This window comes from Castor canadensis, chromosome 4, assembly GCF_047511655.1.
Source record: "Castor canadensis chromosome 4, mCasCan1.hap1v2, whole genome shotgun sequence".
Lineage (NCBI taxonomy): Eukaryota > Metazoa > Chordata > Mammalia > Rodentia > Castoridae > Castor > Castor canadensis.
The window spans coordinates 171,154,438-171,180,798 of record NC_133389.1 but is presented as its reverse complement, the minus strand read 5'-3'; the positions used below and the strand labels follow the sequence as shown (position 1 = coordinate 171,180,798).

The following is a 26,361-nucleotide window of genomic DNA, read 5'->3' as shown; positions in this document are numbered from 1 at the left end:
AGCAGACAATGAATTGTAGATGATTCTCTTTGGAACATTGAATGGCCCAAAATAAAGCAAAAGTGAGTGACAAAATTCTGTCCAAGTGTGCTGACAGACTTCAGTCTTTTTGCCTGAGGTATGAATTTAATGGAAACATAAGGAAGGAATCAGAGGCAATCATTTACTTTCTCCGGGGTCCAGAATTTAAGCAGAAAGGAGGTATCAGAGGAAAGTGACTCCCAGAATCTGCTGCTCTCCATGTTTTGTTAATTTAAAATAATCATTATTCCAGAGTGTATTTTGGGGTGACAGACCCTGAACTCCTTTGACTTGTAAATTTCACTTAAAAAAGTGAAATTTGCTCCCACGTTGTAACCCCGAAAGTTTTACAGATTCTCTTTCCTGTCATTAGAGACCATTGAGAAATGAGTTCAAGAAATGTTGAGGCAGGGGATCGCAGGTGCAGGGGCTCCACTTTCTTAATGTTTACATAAAGTGAGCAATGCTTGCACCTAAGTGAGAGCGGAAGCCCTATTGTGGGAATACAAATATTTTAAAGGGTTACAAAAAATAAGTAAAAACAGGTGATGAGAGAGAAAGTAGAGCTATCAGACCCCTTTGGCTATAATCTTAAATTCACCTCCTCCATCATTCTCCTTTATCCTCCCTCTCCCGATTCCTGAAATAGTTTCAACAGGTCTCATTTCTCCATTTTCATACATGTATATAATATTTTCACCATACCCTCCTACACCCTTTCCTTATATCCTCCCCTCTCCCACTGGTGCCAACCTCTCAGACAGAACCTGTTTTACCTTTCTGTTCTTTTTTTGAAAAGAGACATTTTTGTTTGTTTAAGATGCCTAGACAGGGGGTTTCATTATGACATTTCCATGTATATATGTGTTATAACCTGAAATGGTTCATCCCCTCTATTTTTTTCCTTTCTACCTTAGTGCCCTTCTTATGGTGATCTCAACAGGTTCAAAAATTCTATATTCATTCTTGTATAGAAAGTACATCAGCCATATTCACCTTCTTAACTTTTTTCTTTTACCATTTTGTGCTTTTTAAAAATAAATAAACACTGTAGAAGTGGTTCCAGCTTCTTGCAATGTGATTATTTCACTGGCCTATTTGGAAGGCTTGGGTAAAGCCAAGAGGAGCGTTTAAAAGAACTGGCAAAGCTTCTGGACAAGACCATTGTCTTCGTTCTTCTCTGGGGTAAAACCGTGTCTTCAGATCTCCTGGCAAGGTCTAAGGAGATGAAGCTGTTCAAAAAGAATCATTGTATATTCTATCTTCAGTCTATTTACAGATTTAACATGTTTTGAACAGCTAGATGTTTCTTTTCTTTCTTTCTTTCTTTTTTTTTTTAACAGTACTTGGGTTTAAACTCAGGGTCTTGTGCTTGCTAGGCAGGTGCTTTACCACTTGAGCCACATCCCCGGGTGAGCTGCTCAATGTTGATTAGTGTATATAACAACAACTGCTTCGGATGCAGGTAATTTTTTTTTGAGTATTTCTTCCTGAAAGAAATACTTTGATGGCCATATTATGGCCATCAAAAATAGTAAATTAAGCTTGATTCTACAGGTGAATAAGTTATTTTTAGGGACTATCATGCATATGAGTCATATTGTTTATATCTACTTTTAACAATTCTCAGCTAACTGTTGCATTATGATGTGAATACATGTCATATTTTCAGTGAGTTCTACCACACAGCCCTCATGATGGTACTGATAAAGCATCCATATTGCAGTAATTCTACTTTTGGGGACCCATCAAGAAATAGAACCATATCAGATGGTTCCACAGAGGGAGTTAATACTGGAAACTTGTTACAAAGATGTTGGGAGAATTGAAAGGCCTACAAGGGATCATGGGATAACCTAGAGATTAGCAAAGCAGGAGGACTGGAGAGATGAGGGAAGAGCTCCATCAGGGCACAGGTGTAGGTGAACTGGATGGGTTCAGGAACCCAGCAGAGACTGCCTGCCAAGGGCTGAGACAAAAGAGGGAAATAATATCTCCAGTGGGAACTGCAGCCACTGGGAAAATATATTCCCTAAACAGAGAGGAAAAGCAATATCCTAGTTTCGTGTTTCCTTCTGCCTTCCAGTCTTCCACCACTCCCTCTTATGGTACAAACTTGTCAGGAAGCAAGTTATCAAGGGTTTCTGGGAATGTAATTTGCAGAGGTCAGCCCTCTAGGATGTAGACTGAGCTGGGTAAGAGTAAAGAGAGGTGGCTCTGATAGCAAACAGACAAATGACTAGCAGAGTAATTATACTTAAGTAACAGAGATGTGAAGAGTAGACAGTCAGGGCCAAATTAGAAAGTTGACCCATTTAGTTAGCATACCCTAATTCATCCAAATGTTAGAAGGCAGGAATTTTTTTAAAAAGAAATTATAATGGTACCTATTATTATTATTCTCATTATTATGATAAAACTATAAAATATCCCCTGAGAGAATCTAGTATAACACATATGGATTTAGAGTCAGAAAAAATGATGGCAGAACAAATGTTTAGCGATCAGGTTCAAGGTAAGAAACTTGGGTCAATCATAATAGCATCATCTCTAATTAATGGGGCCTCCTCCTCAATCTCCTTTTGAGTTCTCCTTCTCTTCCAGACCTCTAAATGTTGATGTGTCCTGGTACCTCTTCTTTATTTACACACAAACTCCCTCCTGGGCTTCACACACTCTCATGCCAGTGAAAACTACATACATATTTTAAAAAATCACTTTGAGAGTTTGTTTGGAGGTTCTAGCAGGGGAGTGCAGCTACTAGTACACCCTTGACTGAAGAATGCTCCTCTTCTCTCCAGGATGGTCACCCTCTTTGACTGAGTGTGCAGCTTTCGGAGATGCACATGGAGTGGTGAGGGAGGAAGGGGACACCCGCCTAGCCAGCCAGATCAGCCTAATCACCCCTGGTGATCAATGGGGTGACAGATGTTGCAGCCAGATTGCCCTCATGTTCTTAAAAATCATTTTGTATTTAAACACTGCTTTTTTTTCAAGATACAGTATAAATGTAGAATTTTATTTGCTTAAATTACCTTCAAAAAATATTACAGCAAAGACATTAAAGACATTGTATATGCATTTTGGAAGAAATCACACAGATGCACCTGCTCTTTTAGTACACTGGACTTTACATCTTTTGGTTCAGTCCACTGCAATTGTGGGTGAGATTTTTGAACCTTGTATTCATCAAACTATTGTGGGTGATAATTCAACTTCTCTGTTTGTAAGACAACTTGGGATACAAAGCCTATTAAAGACATAAACTGAAGAATAATAAAAATGTAAAGACTTTATTTGAGCAACCCACAATTTATGAACCAGGCAGCCCAAACTCGAAGTGGCTTGGGAGGCTCTATTGAATAAACATAAAGAACAAGCTTTTATAGGGTAAATGCAGAAGGATTACAAAGAAGATCCTCGATTGGTTAGTTATAAAATGGCCTTATATGATAAATCCACTGGAAAGTTTCTAGTTATGTAATTAAAATTTTGTTGGCAATTTGTGATTGGCTGAGCTTAAGTTCAGGCATTTACAAGAAGTACTTCAAGTTGAATTTCACTTATGTTTGCAATCAAGAAGGTTAAGGTCATATCTGAGTTCTAACTGGCTTTATTTGCTCAGAAATTACCGAGGTCTGATTTCCGTTTTAATTTACTTTAACAGGTCCAGGACATGATTAAAATTTTTGAGCAACTCTTGGTGGATTGTAGATTACCTCCCTCTCTTTCTTACTTTTGACCATCCTTAAGATCAATTATAAATTTTGTTCCTCTACTCTGCTTCCAACCAGTGTGTATCTACTGACCCTGACCAGGGCTGGCTGGGCAGCCCAGTACTCCACCCATCTGCTTTGACCTTCCAAAGTTAGGTCTGCTGTCCAGGCCACACCACTCTTCAAAACTGAATACAAAACTCCTGTATCTAGCCATCTACTCAACACTTTCTCTTGGAGACCCAATAGGCACCCCATGCTTCCTGTTCCACAATAACTGTCCTTCTTCTCTCCTACCCTGCTCTCCCTACATCTTCGTAGCTCAGCAAAAGGGAAGTCCACTTTTAGGTTTGTCAGCCCACAGATCTTGGTGTCATTTTCATCTCTTTTTCTTTTGTGTTCCGTATCTAACAAATCTCACTGACTCCGTCTTTTAGATATGTCTAGAATCCGATATCTTCTCATCACTAGTGTGTTAGAAAGCCACTAGCATGCCTCTGCTGCCTATCTCATTACTTTCCTGGCTGACATCCTTGCTTCCAACTCTTTCCTTTTAAAAAGAAAGGTAGATTAAGCCAGCCTCTTGCTCACAATACTCCAATGGCCTCCCATGACATTTAAAGGAAAAACCCAAACCCTTACAATGGCCTCAGGGCTGGACATGGTTCATTGGGTCTGTTCTCATTTCCCTCCACACCTCCAACTCAGCCCTTTCCAGCCTCACTGGCTGCCCTGGTGTATCAATAAAACCCCCGACATGTTCTCACCTCAGGGCCTTTGCACGTGAAGCTTCTTTTTCCAGGAAAGCCCTTTGCTCACATTCCTCAGGGCTTACTTGCTCCTCTTCTTCTTGGCTCAGATGTCACATCTCAGTGACGCCTTCACTGGACACTTGTCACAGGTTGTTTTCTCTAGAAGAAGAAATGGAGATACGATATTATCAGAGATCAGTACCTGAGAAGAGGCAGGGAAGTAATGAGACTAGGCAGGAGAGATCAGCTGCCATATAATCCTGACCAAACTTCATCAATTCAGAGAAAATGCTAGAGCAAGCATTGCTCCGTATTGTGTCCTGGGGGCCAGTCCTGCATGTTTCTATCTTGTTCAGTTAGGCTATCCTGTGAAGGACATGAATGAGATGTGGCGCCCTCAGCAGCTGAGGCAAACCCTGAAGGAGCTGAAGGCTGGAGACTGCTGGCCATTATCCTTCCATGAAGGTGGATCTGTGCAGTTTATCCCTCTATCCATCCTATTGAAAATTGCAACAACCCTTACCTCCCTGTCACCCTGGCCTGCTATATTCCTTTTCTTTTTGGTAATACTGGGGTTTGAACTCAGAGCCTCCACTTGCTAAGCAAGTACTTTACTACTTGATCAGTCCTTTTGCTTAGTTTTTTTTTTTTTTCATTTTTCTTTTATTATTCATATGTGCATACAAGGCTTGCTTTATTTCTCCCCCCTGCCCCCACCCCCTCCCTTACCACCCACTCCACCCCCTCCCGCTCCCCCCCTCAATACCCAGCAGAAACTATTTTGCCCTTATCTCTAATTTTGTTGTAGAGAGAGTATAAGCAATAATAGGAAGGAACAAGGGGTTTTGCTGGTTGAGATAAGGATAGCTATACAGGGCATTGACTCACATTGATTTCCTGTGCGTGGGTGTTACCTTCTAGGTTAATTCTTTTTAATCTAACCTTTTCTCTAGTTCCTGGTCCCCTTTTCCTATTGGCCTCAGTTGCTTTAAGGTATCTGCTTTAGTTTCTCTGCATTAAGGGCAACAAATGTTAGCTAGTTTTTTAGGTGTCTTACCTATCCTCACCCCTCCCTTGTGTGCTCTCGCTTTTATCATGTGCTCATAGTCCAATCCCCTTGTTGTGTTTGCCCTTGATCTAATGTCCACATATGAGGGAGAACATACGATTTTTGGTCTTTTGAGCCAGGCTAACCTCACTCAGAATGATGTTCTCCAATTCCATCCATTTACCAGCGAATGATAACATTTCGTTCTTCTTCATGGCTGCATAAAATTCCATTGTGTATAGATACCACATTTTCTTAATCCATTCGTCAGTGCTGGGGCATCTTGGCTGTTTCCATAACTTGGCTATTGTGAATAGTGCCGCAATAAACATGGATGTGCAGGTGCCTCTGGAGTAACAGTCTTTTGGGTATATTCCCAAGAGTGGTATTGCTGGATCAAATGGTAGATCGATGTCCAGCTTTTTAAGTAGCCTCCAAATTTTTTTCCAGAGTGGTTGTACTAGTCTACATTTCCACCAACAGTGTAAGAGGGTTCCTTTTTCCCCGCATCCTCGCCAACACCTGTTGTTGGTGGTGTTGCTGATGATGGCTATTCTAACAGTGGTGAGGTGGAATCTTAGTGTGGTTTTAATTTGCATTTCCTTTATTGCTAGAGATGGTGAGCATTTTTTCATGTGTTTTCTGGCCATTTGAATTTCTTCTTTTGAGAAAGTTCTGTTTAGTTCACATGCCCATTTCTTTATTGGTTCATTAGTTTTGGGAGAATTTAGTTTTTTAAGTTCCCTGTATATTCTGGTTATCAGTCCTTTGTCTGATGTATAGCTGGCAAATATTTTCTCCCACTCTGTGGGTGTTCTCTTCAGTTTAGAGACCATTTCTTTTGATGAACAGAAGCTTTTTAGTTTTATGAGGTCCCATTTATCTATGCTATCTCTTAGTTGCTGTGCTGCTGGGGTTTCATTGAGAAAGTTCTTACCTATACCTACTAACTCCAGAGTATTTCCTACTCTTTCTTGTATCAACTTAAGAGTTTGGGGTCTGATATTAAGATCCTTGATCCATTTTGAGTTAATCTTGGTATAGGGTGATATACATGGATCTAGTTTCAGTTTTTTGCAGACTGCTAACCAGTTTTCCCAGCAGTTTTTGTTGAAGAGGCTGCTATTTCTCCATCGTATATTTTTAGCTCCTTTGTCAAAGATAAGTTGCTTATAGTTGTGTGGCTTCATATCTGGATCCTCTATTCTGTTCCACTGGTCTTCATGTCTGTTTTTGTGCCAGTACCATGCTGTTTTTATTATTATTGCTTTGTAATATAGTTTGAAGTCAGGTATTGTGATACCTCCTGCATTGTTCTTTTGACTGAGTATTGCCTTGGCTATTCGTGGCCTCTTGTGTTTCCATATAAATTTAACAGTAGATTTTTCAATCTCTTTGATGAATGTCATTGGAATTTTGATGGGAATTGCATTAAACATGTAGATTACTTTTGGGAGTATAGACATTTTTACTATGTTGATTCTACCAATCCATGAGCATGGGAGATCTCTCCACTTTCTATAGTCTTCCTCAATCTCTTTCTTCAGAAGTGTATAGTTTTCCTTGTAGAGGTCTTTCACATCTTTTGTTAGGTTTACACCTAGGTATTTGATTTTTTTTGAGGCTATTGTAAATGGAATTGTTTTCATACATTCTTTTTCCGTTTGCTCATTGTTAGTGTATAGAAATGCTAATGATTTTTCTATGTTGATTTTATATCCTGCTACCTTGCTATAGCTATTGATGATGTCTAGAAGCTTCTGAGTAGAGTTTTTTGGGTCTTTAAGGTATAGGATCATGTCGTCTGCAAATAGGGATATTTTGACAGTTTCTTTACCTATTTGTATTCCTTTTATTCCTTCTTCTTGCCTAATTGCTCTGGCTAGGAATTCCAGTACTATGTTGAATAGGAGTGGAGATAGTGGGCATCCTTGTCTGGTTCCTGATTTTAGAGGGAATGGTTTCAGTTTTTCTCTGTTATGTATAATGCTGGCTGTAGGTTTGTCATATATAGCTTTCATAATGTTGAGGCACTTTCCTTCTATTCCTAGTTTTCTTAGAGCTTTTATCATGAAATGGTGTTGGATCTTATCAAAGGCTTTTTCTGCTTCTATTGAGATGATCAAGTGGTTTTTGCTTAGTTTTTTTTTTTTCCAGTTAAGGTCTCAAGGTTTTACTCTGGTCAACCTTGGACCATGATTTTCCTACCTCTACCTCCTAAGCAGTTGGGATTACAGGTGTGAGCCACCATGCCTGAATTCCCTGCTTTGTTTTATGCTTCGCATTTAATATCTTCTAATACACTATATAACTTATTTATTTTACTTATTATCTGGTTCCTATAGTGAAGTATAAGTGCTAACAAGTAGAGGAATTTTTATCTCTTGACTGCTGCTGCATTTAGAATAGCACCTGGGGGCTGGTGGAGTGGCTCAAGTAGTGGAATGCCTGCCTAGAATAGCACCTGGTTCATAGCAGGCACTCAAGAAATTGTTGTTGATATTTGTTGACTGAACGAGTTGTACAAGTTTTGCAAGAACTATGACTCAGTTATCTTGTCAATATATGGCACATAGTGGGTGTGCAATATATTTGTTGAATAGATGAATAAATAAATGAGTCTGTTATTAACATCATCATGAGAAAGTATTAGTGCAGCACTTCCCAGAAGAAATACCATGTGAGCCGTACCTGGGGTTTCAGGTTTTTATCAGCTATATCAAAAAATAAAGAGGTCATATTACTTTTAATACTATCTTATTTAACTCAATATATCCAAAGTAGTATCATGTCAACATGTAATAATATAAAAATTATTAATGAGGGATCTTATATCCTTTTTTGTTTTATAGCATCTTTAAAATCCTGTGTGGATTTTGCATTTAAATCACATCTCAGTTGGATCTAGCCACATTTCAAGTGTTCAATAGTCATGGGGAAAGCACACAGCACTGCAATTCAGGTGTCAGAATCACACAGTGTGTATAGGAGAATTGGGGGGCTAAAAGGGGAGGTTTCTGGAGTCATTGACTTCTTGGGTACCAATTATCACTCCTTAACTTACAAGCTGTCAATATCCCTCAGCTAAAACCAGCCAGAAACACACCCGCAGGTTAACAAGTGAGGTTGGTTGCTTGTTGGAAGGAAAGGCATATAATGGAGAGCTGTGGGCCTCAAGGGTAAAAGAAAGTCACAAAGGACTTAGTATAGGATGTGCATTTGTGTTAGGCAATTTGGGGAGGGTTTAAGGAAAGAGGGCCTCCTTCTGTACTGGATGTTGACCAGAAGTGGGAGTGATTATAAGATTGGGTATCTTAACAAGTCTTATCCAAATGGAGCAATACTTAATAGAGGCAAATAGGAATCACTCATTATTAGTGGGGATAGGAAGATGTTTGATGGCTGTGGTTTGTACGGCGTTGTCCCGTGTGATTTCTGTGTTCCAGAGGAAGGGGCGTGAAGGAACACCAAAGCCAGCTGATGGTACCTAGAGCTTAAAGATTGCTTTTCTCTTTGTCACAGCTGTGTGACATCAAGCGATTAACTTTTCTAAGGTTCAGATTCTCATTTCTAAAATGGAAATACAAAGGCACCACCTCTCCCTTTTTTATGGTTATAAGCTTTGGGATAATCTATGAAAAGAAGCTGGGATCGTCCCTGGTATACAGTCCGCACTCAAATGTGTGTCATCTGCAGTTCAAAGACTCTATAGTGCACTATATTTTTTCGTATCTTAGCACTTCTGAAAATGGGTGTGTCTTTCCAACAGGGGCTTCTTAGACGAAATGCAGTGTAGTATTACTTTAGGAAGGCTGTGGTTTGAGAGACAATTGCTCGGTCCAGGCCGACAGCTCAATCCGCCATCCGTGGTGGATTGGTGGCGGACTTTCTTTACTTTTTCTTTGTTTTTAATTTTTTGTCGGTACTGGGGCGGGGGTTGAACTCAGGGGCTTCATTATTGTCCTCACTTCTCAGCAGACGCCCTGTGTGCTTCTCTCCGGGTCACAAAATTTTTGCTGCGCGGCTTCCCCAGGCAATACGGGACGTGGGGCGGCAGCACTCGCGAGCTTACGGCGGCGCGGCACCCACGCTCCCTGGTTGCCCCGGGAAACCGGCGCGTCCCCGCCCGCCAGCCAGCCTGGCCGTCAGCTGATGGGCCGCGGGCAGGGGAGGCCGCGGCCGCGCGAACATGGCGGCGGAGATCCACTCCAGGCCGCAGAGCAGCCGTCCGGTGCTGCTAAGCAAGATCGAGGGCCACCAGGATGCGGTCACCGCCGCGCTGCTCATCCCCAAGGAGGACGGCGTGATCACCGCCAGCGAGGACAGGTAGGGGCGGCCCTCCCTCGACGGCCATCGGCAGTGGGGTCCGCGGCCCCGGCCTCCCGGCGTCGGGTCACCTCAGGACGCGCGGCCAGACGCCCCCGCCGAGCCTCTGCGGTCCACTGGGACCCCGTTCCTTCCCGCGGGTCCTCCACTCTCCAACCCTGTCCCACCTCTCCAGCCTGGCCCTCGTCCCCACCACGCGCCTCTTCAGCCTGGGACTCCCGTCCCTCCTTGAAACCATCCCCCTCACCGCACCCCTCCAGCCGGTGACCCCGTCCTACAGCGTCCCTCCGTCCAGGGATCTGGTCCCCACCGCGGTCCTCCAGTCTGGGACTCCCCTGCCACGCCCTTCCAGATGGGAACCCTGTCCCACCTGCTGAGACCCTGGTCCCCATCCTGGCTCTCCAGCCCAGTATCCCCACTGTGCCCCTCCAGCTCAGGACCCCAGTCACCACTGCACCCCTGTTGTCCAGGTTCCTCACTCCCTCCAGTCTGGGCGCAGTCCCACCGCCGTCCCATCCTGGCACATTTGCCTCCTCTGTCATTGTGGGGTTTCACCAGGCGCTCAGAGTTTCTTGGCCCTCCTGGGTCAGTTCCAAGTCGCCTCCTCTGGAAGCCCAGAGGACAGGTGGCTGGTTACTGCAGGTCCTAGCCTTCACTTCTTCCTTTTAGTTGACTCTCAAGTTTACACCTTTCTGAGCTAAGCCAGGCATCAAGATCAGTTATTTTCACCATCGTTGTTAGAACCATCTGAACTCTTATTAAGTAAATAATTTTAAATTTTTAAGTGAAAGTGATTCATTATTTAAAAGGCCAGATGCATTTACTTTAAAGGAAATTGTATTTATATCTCCAGCATTAGAAAAACTGGTGTCATTTACAATAAAGAATAAATGAAGACCTGTTAATCAGTAAGCATGTAAAGTCTTCTCTTGTACTGTATGCATTGGACCACACTTGGGAAACACTAATTCTGTCCAATTGTTTCGTTTTCAAGAGGAAACTCAGCTCTTGAGTGCAGAGGTGAAACCAGTAACTCTAAGTCACAGAGATACTGAGGAAGCCAGAAATGCAATCTGAACTTCCCAGCCATGGTCTTGGAGCAGGGTTATTTGTTCAAAAATGTTAGCAACTTCAAAACTTGAATGGCTATCTGGTGAGAAGGTAAAGGAAACATGTGTATTGAGTGAAACTATGTTTCCTTGGTACTCAGTGGTCCTTAAGTAGTGATAGGCCAAAAGTGGGAAGGCTTTGTGGAGAATGGAAGATTATGTTCTCAAAGCTGAACAGAGCCCAGCCTTTTGTCATTATGCCTTTCCAGGTACGTAACCTTGAGGGCCTGTGGCGAATGGGAAGAGAAAACCTGAAGCTCCCAACTCCTCATTGACCTCCGCATTTCACTTAGGGCTTTTTCCTCAATTAGGTAGTGAGATTATTGAGAGCAGCCACCTGTCCCTGCCGTTTACTTGTATCTGACCTCAAACAAGGTGTGGAATGACTAGTAGGACCTGGGCATGGGTGTGTGAAGAAGGAGGGAGGTAGAGGGAGAGGAGTATGAACCATAAAGATGGAAAGCAGAGTAATGAACTTAGACAACACTATATGAAAGTTAGCAGTCTTTAATCAGTAAAGTAGTTTCATGACTCATGCATGTTGGGTAAATTGCTGAATATTTAGGATTGCTGGGCAGGAGCAGTACTGATGAATGTTTTATGAAAAGTGATTACTAAGCCACTCTGAAAGGTTCTGGGAACTCCAGGATCAGCTCATCTTTTCACTCCAGTACCACTGTACTTTGGGGCCCTGGTCCATGACTGGACCTGGTGTGGGATGGCCTCTCAGGTTTCTCATTTCTCTTTCAGGACCATGGAACTTCCATGGAGGTAGGAGAGCCACTTTAGTAGGTACCATATTTTATTTTAATGAAAGCATGTGGCTGTGGAGTTTTGTTGTTGGTCATGGTGGTTTTTAGTCACAAAAAAGGCGCTGAAGTAATTGCTCAAGATCTCATAGCTATTAAGCAACAGGGCTGAGTTCTGTCTGAATCTGAGGCTCTAGCTCTTTCTGCCATGCACCTGGTTTTTCTGCACATTAGGAGAAACTGAGTCTAGGCAGTATCAGTCAGTGACTGGCTCAAGTGTGAACTGCTAGGATTATACTTTTTGCTTCTATTCAATGATCCTTTCTTCCTTTCTATTGGTTTTCAGGTTTTTTTTTTTAAGTGTCTTGCTTTTTTTATACAACTTGTACTTAAACAGTAGCTTAACATTTAAAGTAGGGTCCAGCTGAAGTTAATTCCTTTTATAAAAGCTACAAGCAGTGAGAAGTAGCTGAGAATATTCTGAGGAAAAAGTGAAAGAGAAGGCTCTTCCTGAAGTTATGCCCACTTTTCTAAAGTGCACAGCAGTGGTCCTCAACCAGAGGTGATTTTTAGCCTCTAGGGGACATTTCCGGTGTCTGGAGACCTTGCAGGCTATTAGACTGGGGAGAAGATTCTCCTGGCAGCAGGTGTAGGCCCCGGGCCACCACTCACTGCCCTTTCATACTGGGGACAGTCTCCACACCAGAGAAGTACCTGGCCCCAAATGTCAGTGAGTGCCTAGGTTGGGAAACCCTGGTCTAGGCGTAATGTCCTTGTTTTTCTGGTCTCTCTAGAATGGTGGTAATCAAATTTGAACATGTATTGGAACCACCTGGAAGTCTTGGTAATCCATGGATTGATTATTGGGCCTCGTCCCTCGGGCTTCTGGTTGGGAAAATTGGGTGGGGCCTGAGAGTTGGAATTTTTGTCAAGTTCCAGGGGATGTCGGTGTCTAAAGATCGCACTTTGAGAATTACTGGCCATGTACTGGCCTAAGCAGACACTCTGGAGGAAATGCTATTTATATTTTGTTCCTTTTTTTTTTTTGTCACCTTCTGGGACAAAAGACAAGTATTTGCCTAGAGTTATTTTCATATACCCACCAAGTTACTCAGCTTTTTATCTCTGTGCCAGAATTCCTGGGATACATAACTTAAAAGGAGGAAAGGTTGATTTTGGCTCACAGTTTGAGAGGTTTCAGTTCATGGTCGCTTGGCCCTGTTGCCACCTTGTGGTGAGGTAGAACATCATGGCGGGGAGCACATGATGAGGACATTGCTCTTCCCTTGTTCTTCAGGAAGAGAGACAGAAGAAGAGGCCAGGGTCTCAGAATTCTCTTTAAGGGCTTACTTTCTCCAACCAGACCCCACCTCCTAAAATTTCCACCACTTCCCCATAGCACCATCAGCTGGAGAACAAGCCTAGAATATGTAAGCTTTTGGGGGACATTCAAGATCCAAACCATGACAACCATTATCTCCCAGTAAAACCAGACTACATACAACAGAGCTAAATACAGTCAACCCTCCAAAGAGTATCAAGCCAATGGGGAATATTGAGGCTTAATTCCATCACACCCAGACGGATAATTAGCAGTTGAGACAGTGAGCTTAGTGGTCTGGTTAGACACTTTCGTAAGTGAATGTGTGATGAATGGCTACCAGAATGACATAACTTCCATATGAATTAATTTCTATTTTGTTGCCGTAATGAGCCATTTTATTTAAACTTCACTCTTCTGCTAAATCTAAACTAGTATTTCTAAACTTTAGTTTAAACTGCCTGGACTTTGTTACCAAAAATTTGAGCTTTGGTATTTGAGCAAAGTATAAGAATGACAAATTCAAGAAGTTTCTTTATAGTTCTTGAATTAATAGGTACTTTTCTTTCAGGATATTTTAAAAAAATCAACAACAAAATAAACTCAGTGGTCAGTAGTTTAAGAATTTGAACTGCAGCAGTTACTTTCTGTCAGGGGAAACAGAAAATGAGACTGCTTTCAGAACAGAACTGAAACCTGTGAGACAGCAGGAGCACATTCCCTGAACAGATTATTTTTCTGATCTTCTTTGCTGGGGCTACACAAAAACTTAGCCAGGAGAATGACAGAAGTTTTAAAAATTAAAAAACTCACAATGTGAGGCTATTGGGAATTGGTACTATGAGTATATGCTAATAAAAATGAAAAAAAAAGGGTAAAAACTCTATTATAAAGCCTTACAATCAAGTGAAGGCTATAAACCTGGTGTCTTCATTTTTGAGAAATAGAGTTTGACCGGGCGCTGGTGGCTCACACCTGTAATCCTAGCTACTTAAAGGCAGCGATCGGGAGAACTTTGGTTCAGAATTTGGGCGGGCGGGAGGGAGGTGTAGGGAGAATACTTTGAAAAAAAACCCTTCACGGAAGAGGCTGGTGGAGTTGTTCTAGTGGTAAGAGCACCTGCCAAGCAAGTGTGCAGGCCCTGAGTTCAAATCTCAGTGCCGCCAAAAAAAAAAATCAAAGTAGAGTTTGAAGATGAGCCTGCTTATAGGCTGGTAAAAAAATAAAAATTACAAAAATGTTTTTGTAGCATCTTCCTTTTTATTACACAAGATATTTTAATATGTTTGTTTCCTTTTAGACATTTCTGAGCATGGTGAGATGACTTGGGGAAAAATTTGCATATTTTCTAATTGCTCTTGTGGAACAATCCTAAATAAACAACTTCATTTTTAATTATTTTGCCTAGGAGGAAACCTGGAATAGCAGGAAGTGTTAGTTTATACAGAAAACCAGGGTGTTAACTGCTCTATTTTCGTAATCAAGCAGTGCCTAAAAGTAGATTCTTTAATTTGTATTATAAAATAAACTGAAGAAATGAGAAGACAGGAAGCCTGGGTGGAGGTGCATTTATTCCTCAATTGTTACAGCATTCCTTCATTGTTATAATCATTTTCTTTTTATAGCGTAGTTAAAAACATAGACTCCATAGCCAGGATGCCTTGGGTTTGAAACCCAGCCATGTGACCTTGGACAAGCTGCTTAACCTCTTTTCGTCAATCTTCTCTGCAAACTGGAGATAATAATGCCCACCATTTAGGCTTTTGTGTGGAATTGATGAATTAATGAAATCGCTATAAAGCACATAGAACAGTGCCCAGCATAAAGTGTTAGATGTTATTTTATTTCCATTTAATTGCTTTTAATGTCATCAGGTGCTAAAAATTCTTCTGCTTGTTCTGTGTATAAGTGTGTATGAATAAAATAAATTTTCCTCCTTGAGTAGGGCGATACCATTTTGGGAGTCACAAATGTAAATTCTTGTAACTGTCTTTAAGTCATGCCTTTTCTTTATTCCCTTATTTGGTCAGTTACAACTCATGTCAGTTATATTATTTCCCTTATAAATTCTTCCCTGCTGTGTTAGGAGTTCCCCAAGACCAGTCTCATTGATTCACCAGAAAGACTCACACCATATACTCATACTCACAGCTATGATGTATTATAGTCTAAGGACAAAAAATAAATCCAGCACATGGGGTGAAGACAAGAGGAAACCTGGCAGAACTTCCAAGAGTCCTTTTCCTGTGGAGTCACACAGGACGTGCTGAATTCCTCCAGCACTGAATTATGATGGTGTGCATGAAGTGCAGTTTATCAGGAAAGCTCACCAGACACTCGGTATGCCATGTTTTTATTGGGGCTGATTATGGGACACCTTCTTCCTAGCATTGTGCCAAAATTCCAACTCCTTGAAGGAAGGCAGGCATTCAGCATAAACCATATATTTTGTATGAACATTAAGCACAGTGAGCCACTCTTCCGAGTTAGGGGACCCTCTAGAAATCCAGGGTCCTAGACATTAGCCAGGGCCCAACTTTGCAAGTAAGCCTTTCTAAGCACAGCAGTCTCGGGCCTGCCCATTTTAACCCTAGGGCTTGTCCTCATCATCTTTTAATGTCTTTTTATACCTTTATCACTACAGCAGCCTTTATGCGGCTTCCCTGAGTCCAGGTGTGCCCTATTTGAGTCTGTGCTGCCGAGCTCATACCTTCAACATGACTTTTATGTCTTTTCAAACCTGCTCATGACCATTATTTTTTATTAACTCCATAGTTCATCGTGTCTGTAAAGGGACTTTGGGAGTCTTACCACTCATCCCTACCCAACGTTATTTCTGTGCTTCTCGTTTTTCTGTGGTTCTTTCAGATCCAGGAAAGCCAGCATGTGCTCTGTCCATTAACGTCTTCTACATTTCGCCACCTGGGTTCCTTAGTGCCTGTGCCCCGCTTCCTCTCTCCCACATTCAAGCCTTGTGTTGCCCTCTAGGTCCACTTCAGGTTCCACTTCCTAGTCCTGCATCCTTGCCCTTCTGAGCTTCCTTCAGCTTTCAGTGAGATCCAGTTACTGCTACTTTGGATTTACTCCTCTTACCTGTCCACATGGCCTGTATCCTCACACAGCAGGCAGATCTTCCATAACTAGTCACTGGTTATTTGATAGAGACTCTGCTGTTGCTGTGCAGTTGGCCTTTTCCCCTCTGTGGTTAGCTTTATTTCCTGCCAGTTCTTTGGTAGGAAGCAGGTTGTTTCCAGAGTTTGGATAGCCGTCCTCTTTCTCTACAGCATACCCTTAGCAAATCTTTCTTTCTAAGAGCTGTTAAGATACTAAATCTTTCTAAGAGCTGTTAAGATACTAAATCTTTCTAAGAGCTGTTAAGATACTGTGAACACATACCTACTTATTTAGCGGGGTAGTTTTCTTGAAATCATCTTTTTAACTATTTGTTTTTGTTCTTTGACCATATACCTACTGTACTCAAAGCAGTTGTCGTAAGATTACGGTGAGCCTATAGTAGATGTTCTCAGGGAAATTTTGGGAGAAAGGTCATCCATCTGGGCCTTTTTTTTCTCTTCTCATCTTCTGTATATTTGATTTGCCTGCTTTTCGTCCATAGCATCCAACTGAAAAGGCTCATGGGGAATCAGGGTTTCTGTGAGTGAAGTCATTCTTGATGAGACCATTTTTGGGTTCTAGGTTGTGGTTTGTAGAAAATACTACTCAGTATAGATTTCCTGCCATATCTGGGTGTTCCAGAAGACTCCTCACTATTGCACTTCACCTTCCCCCTGGAACAGTCTCTATTTCGTGTGCTTGACTAGCCTCTTCTTACTGATGGGACTCAGTTGGAATAATTTCTCCAGTTTGGGGCAATCTTTGCCAAATCTCCACCCTACCATATCACCGTCTCGGCTTCCTAACATTAACCCACCTGTTCACTGTTCCCATAGCTCTTACCATAGTATGTTGTTATCAGTACCCAGCTAACATGTTTGTCTTTACTAACTAAATGATGACCTTTTAAAGTTTTCCCACACCTACAACAGTGTAAGCTTGTGGTAGTGCCTCCAGTATTAAGTAAAGAAACCTGTTAGGGATAAATAATTATGGAACTGAATTTAAAACAGGATGCTGTTCCTGAGAACCTGAAATTGCTTCCTTGGGGTTAGTGTAACCTCACATTTCGAGACTGTGGGGCTGTGGGTAGAGGTAAAGACTCTTTTTTTTTGCCTTAGGACAGGTAATGCGGGATGGGCCCTATGCTGACTCCTGTCTGACTAGATTATTCCAGCTCATCAGTGCTTAGGATAGTCATTAGCCTTCTTGGTGGTGCCAAAAAATCATTTTGATGTTAACAGTAGAAGATGACAGCAGAAGCAGTTTCTGGAGTCAGAAAGAACACAACTGCAGGGAGAAAGCCAGTCACTGGCTTTGGGGGAGATGGCACTCACCTGGGGGTGGAACAGATGCTGGGGTCCCCGGGGCCTTCTTCCCTAGATAAAAATCTACATGTGGCACAGTCCACAGCTGGGGCATCATCCTCACGGTCAGTGGAGCTATCTGGTACTCCTTCCCTGGTCTGTTGGATGGGAGGGCACTTTTATTTCAGTCTAGTTAATTCTCTTCTACTAAAAGAGACTGGTTTCTCTGCCTTTTAGTTTTAGAGAATCAACTCCAGAACAATCTAGTGTTTTCCCTCTCTTACCAAAAGAGCCATACTTCATTCTGCAGCAGGAATGAAGAGATCAGAGTTATGGAGTATTGCCTGGAAGGAAATTGCTACTTGCTTGGTAAAAACAGATTGGCACCAATGACCACATCATTCCCTCTTCCTTTCAGGCTAACATCTTCATGCTCTAAAACCATTTAGAGTAACAGAACTACACATTTTTTCCCTGTATCCCCTGGAGGTACTATTAGACTAGGAAAAAAACATTTGCTATAGGTGACAGCAACATTTAGAGATTAACTTGGACAAGAAATATCATCAGCATACCTACCAGTGGCCAGAAAGTAATCTTTTCCAAGAATTACTATTTCCCCAGAGCGTAAAGGAAATCAGGACTTTGGATTTAATTTGTAGTATAAGGTATACACTAGTTGAATAATATCTGTAAATCACTATAAAACTTAAAGATGGGTATATTGCCTTAATACTGTTGCTTTGAGGTGATTAGGGTAGTATTTGAGAAAAATTTTAAAAGAGTAAGTTTTAGAAATGCTGATGGTTCAGGTGAGATAGAACTTGGCCTTGTGGTTTTACAGAACAACTACTGTGCTATTTGAGACTATTTACTTATAAGTGGGGGTGTGACTTTCAAGGTTATCCAGGTGATATATACCGAGTAATATGTTTTGAACCCAAATGTATGTCCTCATGGAATTACAGATTAGTGCTTTTCAGAAGAAAACCATACTTTTGAGTAAGTCTATCTCTGTTCTTACTTTATCTTATACAGATGAGGCTTTATAGGTTTGGCAATTCTCTAAAGTATCTTTCAACCTTGCTTTTAATAACCTCTTAGGAAGCCTCTGATGAGATTTAGAAGAAATGAAGAGCAGTTCCTCCACTAATTTTGACTATTTTCTCTGGAGTAGATTCTTTGTTCTTGGTTGTTTTTTTTTTTTTTTTTTTTTTCTGTTGGGCCTGGAGTTTGAACTCAAGGCTTTAAGCTTGCAAAGCAGTTCTATCACTAAAGCCATATCTCTAGTCCAAATACTTCATTCTTAATCAGAACTATGGTATTAAGTCTACTTTTTATACATCTAATATAGGAAGGTAAAAGAATATATAGAATTATTAGCCTTAGTAGACAAGATGACATATTGTTATATGGTATTTAAGAGTAATAACTTTCATTTATACTTTTCGTGCTTCTCCAGTTTCTAGGGATTCAAATTAGGATCTGTGCTAAATGGGGATCCTGTATTTGAATGAAGAGTTAAATTGAGCTGGGTGCCAGGGGCTCAATTCTGTAATCCTAGCTATTTGGGAGGCTCAGATCAGGAGGACAGTTCAAGGCCAGACCAGGCAAATAGTTCAGGAGACCCCCATCTCCAAAATAACCAGAGAAAAATGGACTGGAGGCGTGGTGAAAGTGGTAGAGTGCCTGCTTTGTAAACATGAAGCCCTGAGTTCAAACCCCAGTTCCACCAAAAAAAAAAAAGTTAAATTAAATTGGAGCAATTCATTTACTAAGTTCTTTGAACTTAGGGCCTCACACTTGCTAGGCATGCACGATACCACTTGAGCCACTCTGCCAGCCTTTTTTTGTGTTGGGTATTTTCAAGATAGAGTCTCAGGGAAATATTTACCCCAGCTGGCTTCAAACTGCAATCTTTCTGATCTCTGCCTCCTGAGTAGCTAGATCTTTTTACTTTCGAGATGAGATTCCTAACTATTCTGAAAGCTAGATTATATATTTGGAAAGTATAGCACCATATGAGTTAGCTCTTGCTATCTAACAAGCCACAGCAAAACTGAGTGTCTCAAAGCAGCGTGGATTTGTCATTGTCACGAGCCTATGGGTCACTGGGGCAGTCCTTTGGGTTCAATCAGGCTTACTCATGCTTGTGACCTGCTCTGTGTCTTTCCTCGTTTGGGTAGTTAGCTCACAACAGGCTGGTGGAGGATGGTTCAGCTGGGATGTGGGGCTGTCTTCCATGCCACCGCTCCTCCTCCAGCAGGCTTGCCCCTTGTGTCCATATGACATGGTAGGATCCAGAAGGAGTGAGAACAGGCATGTTCTCTTTGTTCAGAACTGGCCCTCCATCACTTCAGCTACATTCAACTAGCCCACAGTCAAGGGTCAGAGAAATAGACTCTCTCTCTGGATGGAAGAGCTGCAGAGTCACGTCACAGAGGGAATGGACACAGAAAGGGACAAAGAAATGAGAACATGTGTTACAGCTTATCTGCCACAAGCAATTACAGATTGTATTGTGTGCTGTATAGCTCACAACTAAATCTAAACCTTGTAGTAGTGAGTGAGTGTGTTAGAGTCACCATTCCTATTTAGCACAAAAGGTAGGTTTTCTTTCAGCTTTAAAGTTAGACATAATCTTTTCACATTCTGGATTTATTTTGGGGAAAAAAACCCACAATTTAATGCTTCCCGTTTCCGTTGCTTTGGAGGCTAAAATGTGGAATTTTTTGCTTTGAATTATTTACTTTGGTAAGGCTTTGCAATGTGAATTTTTACCACCTTCTGATAAGAGGGACAAAAGTACTAAATGGAGTCAGTCAGACACTGTGGTGCTGGGCTTGTATTGGTCTGAATGTTTAGGGTCGTCTCTCTCCTTGTGTCTGCCCCCTTAAGTATAAAATGGAGGCGAGGGTCTGTCATGCTTTCTAGGAGCATCTTGTTCTTCACTGACCACAAGCTTTTCACAACTCCTCCTGTGGGTCCAGAATGCAGAAAGTAGCCCTATTGTGCTGCCGTTCGCTGCCTTGAGCCGATGGAAGTTAGCAGGACCCCGTGTCTATGGAGAAGCATAGCTTATTGTCTTGTGCTTTCCTGGCCGGGTACCCCTGTGCCTTCTGGGAGGAAGGATCTTCTCTTTGCCAGCCGTTCCATATCTGAGCTCTTTACCCCACTTTGCTCACTTTGTCCCTCTGCTCACTGCTTCTGTGGGAATGATCCTGTCAAGGCCCAGTCTGCCTGGGCACCTCCAATGTGTCCAGGCTCCCGCCCCTCTGCACCGACCTCTCCCAAAGTGTTGGATCCCTGACAGACTCACTGGGGGCTTATCACGCTCCAGACTCCCAGCCTGCCCCAGGCATGAGTTCACGTGGAAGGCCAGCACAGACCACACAGCAAGAGTCCTTAACGAGGTACAATCGGAGCCTCCAGAGTTGGCCTTGTTAAAAATAAAAAAAGTGGTTCCACTGCATTGGGAATCGCCTCTGAGTGCAGAGCTTGAGCCTTGGCTCTGAGCACACTTCTCAGCCCTGTTTGCTTTCAGTAGTGACGTTGACAGATACATTCTTAGGAAGGGAGAACATTTCTACACTTAGAATTTTAGATAGCCACACTCGAACACCAGGCAAAGTAAGTGGCACTGGAGGGCCCTGGGACGCATTAACAAGGCGTGTGACTATTAGCTTGCTAGAAAGGTCAGGTGGACCCTGCACCTCTCCAACCTCAGCCTCCTCGCAAGGAGCCAACAACATCCCGGTCCCATTCTCTCATCAGCTTCCTCACTGCCTGCAGAGCCAGACACAGCATGGTTACACAATTTAGTTATGTAATTTTATGTTCTTAAAAACTCTTGAACATTTCATAAACATTTTCACATGGCCCTAGGTCTTTATAACTGTTTTAATGACTACATAAGCTGTTGACTTAATGTCATTAAACCATTTCATTATGTAAACTTTTTTTCCTCAGTTTTACACTAACTTGATTAGTGTACCTATTAACTCTTAAAATATGTAGTTCTTTTTTTTCCTATCAAATTTCTTCAGAACCAATTGCCAAGTTTGGAATTCCTGAATCAAAGTTTATCGTCCTTGTTATCAGGCAAGTGCATACTTCTTACTATATGGAGCAAAATTCTTTTTTTTTAAAGTTTAGCAAGAATTTATTTTAGGGAATAACAGGATGAAGTAGGGAGAAATAGTAAGGGGAGGAGAAACATCTGTTTCACACAGGAGATGGAAGTGAACAAGACTCCTGGAGCAAAATGCTTGGCAAAGAGTTACTTCTAATTCAGAATACTGATAAAAAGTTATGAGAGCTCTAGAAAGGACATTTCATTACTGTTTTGAGTTGTTCCTTTTCTTATCCCTGCACAGTAATACATTGTAAAAACATTTAAGTCCAAAATATTTAAAATAAATATGATCCAACCTTGACTTCCATTTATCCGGAGAGTACCCGAGTCATCTGCAATGCTGAATGACAGAGAAGTGAGGTGATGGAAGTGTTGGTACACTGTACATACTGTTCATGACGCTGGCGTCTTACATGGAAAGAAAAGGGAGCACAGCTTTACGATGCTCCTGTTTCCCTTTCTAGAAGGACAGAGGAGATTGATGATGGCGCCCTCTGCGGAGTAGTAACCATTTACTACAGAATTAACACATTTCCTTTTCAAGTACCTTTTGGAAAAACATCAGACTATTGTTTTAAAACAACTTGAAAATAGAACACGGAAAAGGAAGACATGTGTTTCTAAGGGTTCAGTTTTATGGAAAGTTTTCTTTTCAGATTGACAAGGTCTTGAAATGTCAAAGAAGATTCAGGTGCTAGAAAAGTGAGTAAAATAAGGTTTGAGCTATAGCTCAGTGGTAAAACACTTGCCTAGCTTGCTCAAGGCCCTAGGTTAATTCCCACCACTGCAAAAGAAAAACAAAAAAAAGGAAAAATGGGTAGAATAAGTGGCAGGAAAAACATGAATGAGTTTAGGTATGTGGGAGTAAAGTCAAAATATTAAAGGAAATATTCAGCTGTTTTATTTTATCTTAGTAGATAAAATGACTTAGACATCTGTGTGGCAGAAAATATTGTGGCTTATGTAAAAATAAAACCATCTGATCTGGATGCTGTAATGATTAGATGGTTTATTAATGTCATAGTTTTTAATGGTTTACATTTAGTAGAGTGTTACTAAACTGTATTATTTTGTTGCTTTCAACTTATTGGACAATAAATTTTGCTTCCAGTTTACTGAACAGTAAATTTTGTAGTGTGGAATTTCTTGATTTTTTTATTGGTAGCCCAAATTCAGCCTATTGTTTTTTACAACCCTTTGTTAAGCCATTGAGAAATTCCCAAATCGTAGTATAGGATAAATACCCATATAACTTGTAGGAATTAGGCAACTCTGTCTAATATATAGGTTCTTGGGAGTGCTAGAGTATCAGGAGTTAAACATTACATTGCTTTGATTTAATCTTGAAAGTGGAAGATTTTAACAGAGTCTAAAGAAGGAGAAGGATCTGGTTTGGAAGGATGGAAGAGAGCTACAGGGAAAGGTGTAGACTGTCAAAGTAGAGTGCCTCACGTGGAGCCTGATCCCAAAATAAGGATGGCCTTCTTTCAGTCTGAATATGATAGTTTTCAAACGAAATACTTCAAGAAATCTTGTAGATCTTGACAATTGGTTGACTAGTTGGGTTCTAACCTGGGTCCAAATTGTACAGACAGAATTGTGTGTTGATGTTTGTCCTTCAAAGAGAGTAATTCTGTGTTTCAAAATGTTGGGATCTATATAGGTTCTCTTTTGACCTTGGGCTAGGTGTATGAAATGTGATTTTTCAAGGTTCAATGATTTGTTGGAAGAGATGACCTTTTCTGATGCTAAATATTGTCCTTTCCAAAGGCAGAAGGAAGAACATTTACCACTATGTCCTTTGAGGTACCTATACATTCATGACCCAAGACTTTTGGGATTGAAGAGTTTTAGAATGTGTCAGTACTGTCTTCTTCCTTACACTTAAAAAGCATAACGTATGGACGGCTTTCAGGTTTAACCCTTTGGTGATTCTGGTACAAATGAAGCCAGAGTGGCTTGAAGTGGTACTGTGTGAAGTGAGTCTTGATCTTCAAGTGTCTTGGCAACCATTACTGTGGATTTGGAAGTGCAGGGGAATCCTTGAGCAATTTAATGGTCACCTGAGAGTGGGCCATTGACTTATTATGCCGCTTTTGGCTTCATCCCATCCTGAAGTTTATCCATCGGCATTCTGATTTAAGTGACCTAGAAATATGTAGTCAACATAAGGTAAGATCATATTAGTGGGCAGCTCTAAGGATCATCATTAGAAACTTCATGAAAGCTTTTAGATGGAGTTATGCTGAAATGACATCCATCCTGCCACTGCCTACAAAACCAGCTGGAGAGAAGAGCTCTTGGTGGAGTAGTGAGAGAGGTGGGCTTAGGGCATAACCCAAGTGGACCAGAGTGGGGAAAGAGTCCAGAAAATGATGTGAGAGCAGGCCGACCAGAGTGTGAATGATGAGGGCCTGTACTGTGGTGGTCATGCCTAGGGTGACACAGTAGGGTCAGCGTGTATTAGAAGAACAAAACAGCATCATCACTATATGCAGAGACAGGGACAATAGTGTTCAATATGTCAAACATCTAGTCCAGTGTTGCTGTTTCTGAGTGTGTCATAGTAAGACAAGCACACACATTGTGGTTTGTTTGAATCAGGATCCAAGTCAGTCTATGCATTGTCATTGCTTGATGTCTCTGAAGTCTCTTGAATCACAAGCTTGTGCTCCATCTCTATTATTTATCCCTTCCAAGTTACTTTTCCAAGTTATTTGTAAAGGAAGTGGGTCATTTGACTGTAGACCTTCCTAGAGTTTGCTGTTGCTGAATGCACCCCAGTCATGGTGTTAATGGGGTCCTCTGGTTGAATCTAGAGGCTTGGTCACATCGCATTGACCCTAATGCTTTTATCCAGTTCATACACAAAATAGCACCATGCGTACTGTGGCGCTGTTATCTGATTTATTTGGATAAATGGCGGTCACCTTCTACTTTCAGTTTTCTTTTAAACATACAGTAGTCTGTAAAGATCTTGGGTATAGCTGGACAAGTTTGAACAAATGTACACACCCATGGGCCTAGCCATTTCCTTCCAAAGTTCCCTCACATCTCTACGATGTGTACTCTTCTTCCCAGAAGCGAATTCCTAATTTTCATCCCTACAGACCAGTTTTACTTGCCTTGAACTCAAAACACAAAACAACAAAACATATATCAACATTTTGTTTTGATGTATTTTAGTTTATGGGTGTAAACATTTTTTTCATCTGTGTTACTAGAAATAGGAACCTGACAGAGTTGACCCTGGGAGGTGAGAAGGTTGCAGAGGCCTAGCGGGCAAGTACTGGGGAGCAGTCTCCTGGGGAACTAGCTGAGGAAGAGCTGGCCTGTGCTGTCCCTGTAGTTTTCTTCCTCTGCAATTATCCCACACATTAAATGTTGGCTGTTATGCTCATTTGGTATTTTCCTGCACACTCACAGGATTTCCTCATCGCCCTGTGGGTGTTCTGATGAAAGAGGGGCTTAGAGACATGGTGTGGGATGATTTCCTCCCAGTTGAGAACTGTTGGTGCATGAGCCACACTGCAGGACATGCCTCTCTTCCTTGTTGCCTCCCACTTCTCCATAAGCATTCTCTTTCCACTTAGACGAGCTGCTTTCCTCCTGTCTACTGCTCATCAAGTGACGAAGTTTACACTGCTTGTTTTACCAAGAAAAGTAGATCATTATATATCTGATTTGTGTGTTACAGTATGAAGATTTCCAAGTCACTAAAATTATTTAAACTTTTCACTTCTAGCTAGTACATAACTAACCATATGTGGTGACATTATTTTTAACTATATATAATCTGTGAATATAGTACATATGTATATATGTGAGTATATGTATACATTTGTCCAGCTTGTCCAGTTGATTGGCTTTATAAGATCAGTTAGGAAAAGGTCCTGAAATTTTTTTAAATTAAAAATGATATTTTTCTGGAACACAAAAGAAGATAAAAATTACTAAGTATTTTTTTCTTTTCTCCACAGAACCATCCGAGTATGGCTGAAAAGAGACAGTGGCCAGTACTGGCCCAGCATATACCACACAATGGCTTGTAAGTTGTGGAGCTGTTCTGCTTAAGGACAGTGCTTTGGATACCTTTGATGATTTAAATTTCAAAATGTCTGACAAAAAAATTGCTACTGGATTTCAGATTGAGTTTCCTTGTTGTCTGTTGTCTCTGACAGGCTGTAATAAAGGATGTTGGCTCTAGCTGCTGAACTGAAGCAGACTTGAGCAAAATTGAAAAAAAAAAAAGAGGAAAAGGGCATGTTCCCCCTGGTTTTCTTTTGTCTGAATTTGACAAATACACGTTAGAAGTAACTGCACTCAGTAGTTGGTGACATCCTGCCATTGTAAATGCCCTCTGTACCCTCCCTTGGCCATGTCCAGCCTCTCTCCTGACCTTTTCACCACTTTCTGAGTATTACAGAGAGATTGAGTCCAAGGTGCAACATTTTGTAAATGGAGAACTTTCTTACTTGTCAGATAGGTTTTAAAAGCAAATCTAGAACATAAAGCTTCTACATAGAGACTTTAACCTAGGCTGTCCTGGCATAAAAGAACATGTAAATTCTAGCTCTTCCTGCAAATCTAAGCAATTTTACCCATGCCATCCTTCTCTCCCCTTTCTTCAGTCTTTCTTAAAAACAAAGCTCAGCAGAGAATGCCTGAATGTCACCCAAGGCCAAATGGGGTGTTGAATCCTGTTATCCCAAACAGCTACAGAAAGGCAGCCATAGCTGTGGGTTTCCTTGAGGCTACTGTCC

The 26,361-nt window shown here is 41.4% G+C and overlaps 1 protein-coding gene across 1 annotated transcript in view; it reads left to right on the top strand.

The window, feature by feature from the left end:
• Positions 1-9,661: 9,661 nt before the first annotated feature.
• Wdfy1 (WD repeat and FYVE domain containing 1) overlaps positions 9,662-26,361 on the top strand; it is a 49,096-nt gene continuing 32,396 nt past the window's right edge. The window contains exons 1-2 of the mRNA XM_020179393.2: positions 9,662-9,863; positions 25,579-25,646. Of these exons, the coding sequence (XP_020034982.1) occupies positions 9,727-9,863; positions 25,579-25,646 (205 nt within the window). The 5' untranslated portion in view covers positions 9,662-9,726. The remainder of the gene's footprint in view (positions 9,864-25,578; positions 25,647-26,361) is intronic.